Source organism: Rhinolophus hipposideros, assembly GCF_964194185.1.
Source record: "Rhinolophus hipposideros genome assembly, chromosome: 12".
NCBI lineage: Eukaryota > Metazoa > Chordata > Mammalia > Chiroptera > Rhinolophidae > Rhinolophus > Rhinolophus hipposideros.
This window is the reverse complement of record NC_138058.1, coordinates 28,432,117-28,440,890: the sequence shown is the minus strand read 5'-3', so window position 1 is coordinate 28,440,890 and position 8,774 is coordinate 28,432,117. Positions and strand designations below refer to the sequence as shown.

General features: G+C 37.6%; 2 protein-coding genes across 5 annotated transcripts in view; one reads left to right on the top strand and one right to left on the bottom strand.

Moving 5' to 3' along the window:
* Window positions 1-2,791: 2,791 nt before the first annotated feature.
* FBXO48 (F-box protein 48) lies at window positions 2,792-8,259 on the bottom strand. 2 transcript variants are annotated; one of them, XM_081068030.1, is made up of 4 exons: window positions 8,139-8,259; window positions 7,170-7,439; window positions 5,194-5,535; window positions 2,792-4,750 (listed from the first exon to the last, which is right to left on the bottom strand). In XM_081068030.1, the coding sequence occupies exons 3-4, from the start codon at window positions 5,497-5,499 to the stop codon at window positions 4,547-4,549; spliced, it is 510 nt and encodes a 169-aa protein (XP_080924156.1). In that variant the 5' UTR covers window positions 5,500-5,535; window positions 7,170-7,439; window positions 8,139-8,259; the 3' UTR covers window positions 2,792-4,546. The 2 variants fall into 2 exon arrangements, with proteins under 2 accessions (XP_080924156.1, XP_080924157.1); XM_081068031.1 differs by lacking the exon at window positions 8,139-8,259 and having other exon boundaries at window positions 7,166-7,288.
* A 219-nt stretch (window positions 8,260-8,478) lies between these two features.
* Window positions 8,479-8,774, top strand: part of APLF (aprataxin and PNKP like factor) — an 81,360-nt gene continuing 81,064 nt past the window's right edge. The window contains exon 1 of one of the 3 annotated variants that reach the window (XM_081068412.1): window positions 8,479-8,773. In XM_081068412.1, the coding sequence (XP_080924538.1) occupies window positions 8,678-8,773 (96 nt within the window). In that variant the 5' untranslated portion in view covers window positions 8,479-8,677. The remainder of the gene's footprint in view (window position 8,774) is intronic. The other 2 variants (XM_081068413.1, XM_081068414.1) reach the window with 2 other exon arrangements.

The window sequence follows — 8,774 nt, the reverse complement described above, 5'->3', positions numbered from 1 at the left end:
ATTGAGTTTTCTTTTCTGTTACTGTACTTTTCAGTTGTAAAATTTCCACTTAGTTCATTTTTATCCTCTAATTTTCGGTAAAATTCTCCATCTTTATCTGTTTCCTTCATCTTTCCTACATTGACTTGGACACATTAATCATAGTTATTTTGAAGTCCTTGTCAGCAAACTACACTGACTAAATCCTGGTGACTTTGTTTTTCTTTCAGTCATTTAGTTCTGTCTTTTAGCATGCCTGGTGGATTTTTATTGGATGCAGACATTGTATAGGAAAAACTGCAGAGGCTCCCGGTGACGTTATCTTCCTCTAGAGGTGATAAAAGCCCTGCTCTATGCAAGGCAGAGGGATTTTATTTTTTTATAGTTAATTTTCAAATAAATTTTCTACATCAGCATTTTATTTATTTTTAAACATTTTTTATTAGTTTAAGGTGCACAAAACAATGTAATAGTTAGACATTTATCATTTATATCCCTCACACAGTGAAACCTCGCTTCCCCCATCCACTACCCCTCTGACATCGCACACAGCCATTACATTTCCACTAATGCTGTGAATGTAATCAATAATGTGAAGATTTTGTAGGGTATCCGATGGACACTTGTCTCATTAGAGAGACCACCTCAGGGATGATGTAGATGCCTGATCACTGCACTGTACACCTGAAGCTGAAGCTGAACAATAATGAATGTCAACTACTATATACATATAGTAGTTATATATGTATATTTACGAGGCAGAGGGATTTGTTCACCGTAGTCAAATTAGGGATTTAGCTGAATTGAGGCTGGTGCCCTCCAAAGGTTCCAACTGAGACACTAGTTTTTTCACCTGGGCCCCTGCTTCTGGCAGGTGTTCAGTTCTAATCACTGAGAGTAAGACTATGTACAAACTCCTCTCTGCTTCTCAGAGGCTCTCTGCTTAGTTTCCTAGCCTCCAATCCCTCAGAGCTTCAGAATTCGGCAAATGTCTTAGGAACACTAGCCTTAAATAGATTTCAAGATCTATTTAATCTCTTAGATGCTCTCACAGAAATTGGCAAGTGCACCCATGCAAGATTCACCTCAATCATGAGTTTACCTTTTAAGTTCTCTTTTTTTCCCCAGATGCCGATCCAATATTTCTTTACTATCTTGTTAGCTCTCCGATGCCTTCAAGTAGATTATTTTTCTGAAGTTTTTTAATTTGTCCTAAGTAGGAAGGCTTGTCAGAATTATCTGTTTCTGCCATTAGCAGAAATGTAAGTTCTATGGATTTAATATAAATTTCCCCCAGAGTTTCCAGACATTTGTTATGGGAGACGTTCCTTGTTAGTCTTAGTCCTTCATGTTGCTTCAATGTAAGAACTAACTGTCAAAATTATAAAAGGCATTATACTTGTTACAAGCTTGACTGGTTTCTGAAGTCAAAGAGATTTGCCTTTAAATTGTGGTTTAACGTCTTTATGAAATTTATTTAATTTTAGATTGCCTGGAAAAGAATTTGGAGATGATTTCCCTGTGTTCTTTGAAAGTCTAATTAATTGTGAAGATGAAAGAAAGTAATGTCTATAAAACATTTGGCATAGGGAAACACTCTAGAAAAGGTTGTTGAAAAAAGAAATCTTGGCTTTATGGAAAATTATCCTTCTCAGTGGAGAGATTTGGTGATTACTACCTCAGTCAAATATTCAGACTTACCCTCTAACACAGTAGAACAATCAGACATTATGTGCTTCTTAATGTAATGCAATAAGAAGTATATTATTACATCACCTATGTAGAATAATTGCTAACTATGTTTTAACTGAATCAAATCATGAAGAGACAATCGGACAAATCAATTACAGAACATGCCATAAGATAACGAACTTGAATTCTAACAACAACAACAAAAAAGGCCATATCCTGAAAAACAAAACCAAAGGCAGGGACACTTTTGGTTAAAAGAGATTAAAGGTACATAAAAAAAATATACACATGTAAATTTTGTTTGGATCCTGACTTGGAAAAAAATAAACTATAAATCAACTTTGTCTATTGTTGATGTACTTTCATCCATTTGATGTTTTTGGTCTTTCAACTCTACTTTAAATAAAAATGTGTCATCTTCCATCTTATGCATTATTTTTTCTAATCCATATCCTAATGTTACTACTCATCTTATTTTTGTTAATATTATTAGGGCATTTAAAATTTTGGAGAGCGATATTATATAATGTCCAAGCAATGATGAAATCAAAGTGGTTAGGGTATGTTGTATTTTTCAAATTAGGCTTATATATATGTGAATATTCTAAGGTGTAAAGTTTATATTCATATATATTTTATTGATTATTATGTCCTGGTCTAAGATTAGGTTATAAACCAGAAACAATTAAAAAAGAAGTTTCTAAATTTATTTTTTAAAATAATAGAACTTGAATTGATTCAATATTAAAAAAACACTGGAAATTGCATGATACTCTATTCCAATAATCTTGCCTCTTTTACAAACTGTGTATACTCAGCATATTATTTTATCTATGAGTAAGAGCACTCCTTTCATGCTACTCCACCCACTCACGTGCTCAGATGCTAATGGCTTGGTCTGATAAATATACATTTAATTCTAAGCCTATACCATAAAATTTATCACTGAGTTCCAAAACTTTCCTTTCAGTGTAGACTATGCTCTTAGTCCATAACTTATAATACAAAGAATTATTTTAATGCAGTACTACTACATAAACCAAACTAAAGATTATTTATATAACTTGTAAAAGTAATTATTGAGGTGACCCAATAATTGCAGGTAATAAGTGATACTTTTGGGTTAAGTGCATTTTCAAATGTTTATTAAAAAAAATAAAACAAAACATTCCTACTTTCCTATTTTTCTCTTACAGCTTTTGAGAAGACTAGAACAATTATTCATATATTAGCATTAATGTTAAGTATCCCATGTAGCTTATAGATTGTACATTGCATTTCAATACAATCTTATCTTAACCATTAATAATATAGTAAATTATTTTTTATTATATATTCTGGGTAAAATTAAAATAAATAATACACAAATAATTTAATAAATCTTTATAGAATACCTACTATGTTCCAGGCTTTGGAAACACAAAAATAAATACATAGTCCTTGACATTAAGAAGCTCACAGTCTTAAAAGGGACACAGACAAGTAAAGCAGACAATTTAATGTAGTAGGACAGCTTTGAGAGTGGTATGTACAAAGAACTGCAGGAACCTTAAGGGGGCCACTTAACCCAGAACAGTAAAAGTTAGGGATGGTTTCCAGGTCAAGATGATGAGTTTTACAAAAAAGATTGCCAAGAAAAGAATTAAAGTTGGTGAGAGGAAGAACATTCCTGTAGAGGGGAGTGCCAAAGAGTCCTGGAGACTGGACTGCCTGATCTTTAAGGCCTCTGCCAACTCTAAGAAAACAGTAAGAGACAATCAATCACTTGCTTGAGACTACAAAGGAAATTTGTAGAGAGCGGGGCATCTTTTTGATAGTTGCTTATTTGTTAAATACTTGTTTCCTGGATTCTTATTTTTCATGCTATACAGCATAATTTAAGAAGAAAATTCCATACTAACTAAAATGTTTTGTTGACACTTTCTATTATAGTGCTGACCACAGATTCAGAATGAACAATCTGGTATAGTGAATACTACTATATCATCTACTTTTAAGAAAAAGAGAACAAAAGCTGAAATAAAGGTTCCTGGAAAGCTATAAACTTTAATACAGTCAGGTTTTTAGGGTTCCCTAAAACAATATTTTTCTTTTGAATATAGAGAAAACGAAAAAGGAACGGTCCTTTTGGTTATTCTTCAGTAGGACACTAGATGGTGCTACGAGGCTGTCAGAAAGAAAGTGAGGTTTACTAAAAAAAGTGCAGTTCTGATGTAGTTAAGTGTTCTGAAAACTTTCCATATATTTTCAGTCCCTGAGAGCAATTCCAGGTCTACAGGCAAATAATGCGAACTTTAATCTCACAAGTTTTAGCCCTACGGTCAGATTAATTTGAAAATAAATCACAAATTTAGCACATTTTAAAATGGTTTCAATGTTTGACAATTCCATCTAATTCCACTGAAATGGAAATTTTAGTTTTTTGAAACACAAATTTATTATACATTTAAGCATATTGTTATTAATTTCATTTAAATAAGTCTCCCCAGAAGCCTAGTTATACCTACCACTTAAAGAATCTCTAAGTCAATTTCTTCAAATGGGTTCCAGAATTTTTGAATTATCATTAAGCAAAAAATACCAATCAAACTCTCTTATTATTAAAGCACCACAATATATTAAGACATATACATGAAACAATACATTTTGGAATTACTCTATTAGCATTGTATTTCTCATATAAATACTATTTCATGATTTTTTCACATTACAGTAAAACCAGAAAAATATTTTTTTCTAAAGTGTCAAGTAAAAACAGACTTTACTTTTATAACATTTTCTACTTAGTTTTCTTTTAAATGTTAAATATTTAAAAAGATAAACAAACAAAAAAGAATAAAGCTATATCTTTTGCAATCTCAGAGTCATTTTAGTTTTAAACTCTCAAAGTTATGAGATCTGCTTGTGATTTTTCTGCATATCTTTTCAGTTCTGCTTCTAAAATTTCCCCCCATGTTTCTGCATCCATTGGGTACATGATTTTTTCTGGTAGGCTAACAGGAGAACATATGTTGCTGTATCTTCCGCTTAGCCATTCAAGTTTCACTCTACTCTTCTGGTAATTCCTCAGTAGTGTGTCCTGAAAGAGGTAAAACCATAATCATCAAAGAATGTCGTAGGTGGTTGGTTAGTGAGTTTGTTTGAAACCAGAGAAGCTGATTGACAGGGCTAAAAAGATTAAGTATTTTGATATGCACATATACTAATAAATGTGTGTGTGAGTGTGTGTGTGTGTAGCACCAGAGTTTGCTGGGGGTTTTGGATAACGTGGAGTGAAAAGAAGTAGCCACTATCCTTCTAATTAACAGACAAAAATGCCCAAATTTAGGATTTAAAAAATGTAGAAGGATGGATGGGAGATAGTGTGTTTTGCAGGAATAGAATAATTCACCAAGTCAAAAAGCCAACACACTCTGTATGTCATTTTGTTTATGAAATCCTAACTCTTCCAAATAGAAGGTAGAGTTGGTTCAAACCTACCATATTGTTACGAACACTGCAGACCACCAAAAGGAAACTTACCCTCCAGGAAAAACCACTTTTTCGATCGTCATCTATTTCTCTTTTGCACACAACTCTCACAGCCAAGCAATGAGGCTCCCATAAGGAGTCATTGTGGTTTACTGCGGCATTCCACCTCTTGCATGTCATTGAAGCCCTGCACAAACTCTGCATGTCCAGCTGACTGAAAATCTGTACGTAAAGTTCGTTAGGTAGCTGTTCAAAAAACTTATTTTGATACTCTTTGTTTTCCTTCTCAGCATCCAAAGAGTTCAATCCTATGTCAGAAACTCTTGAATTATTGTTCCTCTTCAAGTTCTTCGGCATAGTTTGATGTTTTAGTAAATTATCATCATATGTAACCTAAAATGCAGAGTTTAAACATACTTAGTCTCTTCAGGTAAGACTACAGAACCCACTCTGAGCCAGATACTTTCTGGGAATGATTTAAAGAACTTTAACTTTCTCTACTTGAGATTCTCAATCTGTAAAATGGGTCCAATGATACTCCTCTTGTGTGCTCTTGCAAGGATTAACAGGGGTAACATGTAAACCATCTAGCCTCACATCCGAATTACACATTGGAGGCAATCAATGCATGTTACTTCTCTTCTTTTTAAAAATATTTTTAGTAAAAGGGGTTGTCTCTAAACATTGGAATTTCCGCTCCCAAAGAACATTTTCTAAAAAAGAGAAGTGATTCTTCACAGACTATAATTTATTGAGTTTAGTAGAAATGACTATTGTGAAAACACATTTGACTCCAAATATTTATTGAAAATACCTTTGGAATGCAGACTGGTGCAGCCACTATGGAAGGCACTGTGGAAGTTCCTCAAAAAATTATGAATAGAATTACCATATAACCCAGCACTCCCTCTCCTGGGTATCTACCAAAAAAATCTGAAAGTGTTTATACATAAAGACACGTGTGCTCCGATGTTCATTGCAGCTTTATTTATGGTGGCCAAGACATGGAAACAACCAAAACATCCTTCGATAGATGAACGGATAAAGAAGTTGTGGTATATATACACAATGGAATACTATTTGGTGGTAAGAAAAGATGAAATAGGACCATTTGTGACAACATGGATGGATCTTGAGAGTATAATGCTAAGCGATATAAGTCAGACAGAAAAAGCAGAGAAACACATGATTTCACTGATATGTGGTATATAAACCAAAAACAACAAAAGAACAAGACAAACAAATGAGAAACAAAAACTCATAGACACAAACAATAGTTCAGTGGTTACCAGAGGGTAAGGGGGTGGCGGTGGGAGATGAGGGTAAGGGGGATCAAATATATGGTGATGGAAGGAGAACTGACTCTGGGTGGTGAACACACAATGGGATTTATAGATGATGTAATACAGAATTGTACACCTGAAATCTATGTAATTTCACTAACAATTGTCACCCCAATACATAAATAAAAATCATTTAAAAAGAAAATACCTTTGAAAATGTATATAATTCAATTCTATTAAACTCTTGAACACTTGGTGTCTGTGGGAGCTGATGCCTTGTTATTGAGTTCCTTTATCTACAATTTTTGACTTAATCATAAACCTGATGGACATTTAGTAGTTTATATAAGAATTGTTTATTTGTACCTAATGCGTAGATGCAAACCTTTGACATAAACACTATCTGAAATGGACAAAAGGTTGAGGTCAGTGTCATAATGACACATAATGACACTATAACTCAAATATTCTATTCAGTTATAAGATTAGCGTTTTAGAAATAGCCTCTTGAAGCTACCTACATACATAGTTAATTATAAACCAAGGATAATAGTCACTGAGGCCATCAAGCAACAGGAACTAAGAGCTATAAACAATGTTTATAATTCAGCAAGGTATAGCATGTGACTAAAGATTTAAAGTCCAGTGTCAGCTAATTTACCTAAGGTACATGGTGTAGGCTTCTGAAATCAATGGAAAACATGGAGCTATTTTTGCACATAAAGATAGCTTATACTTACTTACAATCAGTTTATTCCATTTTGCACTTCCTAATAGGGAGTGGTGGTTTCGGAGGAGGAGTTTGAGATACAGCTGAAATCTTCTTTTAACTTGGCTCACAACAATTCCGCTTTCTAGTTTAGCTCCTCAGCCTGTATTTCTGGATTTGCCAAGACCAATTGCTCCCATTCATTTGGTTGTGTATGATCCAAATTAACGATGGTGGTTAGAACTTCAACGTCGGTCTGTGTTCATCAGAGGACTTCCTCTTGAGGTTTTGGGGAAGAAAGCAAACTGTAAAAACAAGTTCATGAGTCAACCACAAGTTTTTGCCAGGCACCTCCCCTCTCTCACCATCAATACCAACCAAAGCCAAACTACCATATTCTTGAAAAGACTCCTTTTAGCAGAACGTTATTGTTTGTTTGTTACTACTCCCATGATCTCAGTGGGGGAATAAAATGCGTCCTGTCCGTCACAGTTTCTCCACAGCAGTCAGATGAAGGCTTTTGAGTCTAACAATAGGGGGTGCCTTGGTGAGGTCCCTGAAACCCCAGTGGGCATCTTTCTTCTTCTAAATCCAAGTTTGCCTGGATGCCTGCAAAAGTATCCCTCTTCTGCCTCTTTTTCAGGAACCAAGCCGCGCTGCCAAATTGCCTCTAGTTAGGGAAGAGCTCGCCCCAGGTGTCACACGGAGGGAGGGATCCGGGGCAGCTCGGACCTCCCGGCTCTCAGGGAGCCCCTAACCTGTCCAGACCCCTCAGGTCGGCAGGAATGACCCCGAGTCTCATCTGAGCCACCCTTCTTGCGTGCCTCGCCCAGGCTGCAGCTGCCGGAGTTCAAAGAACACGGGGCACTGACAAGTGAACAATAACAACTCTGAACACCGACTGTCATTTCAGGTCCGCGCCTCTGAGCGGAGGTTGCGATGGCTTGGGTCCGGGCCCCCGAGCTTGCCAGCCCGATGTCAGCGAGTAGGGAAGATCCTCCTACCTGCTGGGCTCTGGCAGCCTCTCCTCCGGTGATTTACATCCTCTGGCCTTTGAGTCACTCCCCAGACCAGTCCCTCTGATTCCACCCATCCTAACCCCACCTCTTGTTGACTGGGATTTCGCGCAGGCGTAGAGAGGAGCGCGCATTTCCTTTTGGGATTGGTAGTTTTCCCAGGGGGCCTCCGCTCGGCAAAGAAGGAGAAGGAAGGCGTTATGGACTACAAGGTCCGGCGTCCTCCAAGCCTGGAGGGCGGGGAGAATGGTGGGGGGGGTGGTCTTAACCGGGGCTTTTAAACCTTAGTTTGAGGAAGTGTGATAGGGGAATCCCCGAGTGCGTCACAGGTCCGAGCGGAGGGGCGGGGCTGGGGACCTGTCGCTGGGGTTCCCTACTGCGCCGGGACTCGACGCGCGGGAGCCGAGTCTTTGCTCTCCTCCCCCTGTGTTTTTTCCCGCCGCCTTTGCAGGCCCCGCGCGTGGCCAGGGAAGGCGGAAACGGTTGCGGGGATCGTCTCCTGGCGAAGGGGCCGAAGCCTCGCCGCCATGTCCGGGGGCTTTGAGCTGCAGCCGCAGGACGGCGGCCCCCGGCTGGCCCTGGCGCCCGGGGAGACGGTGATTGGCCGCGGGCCGCTGCTGGGAG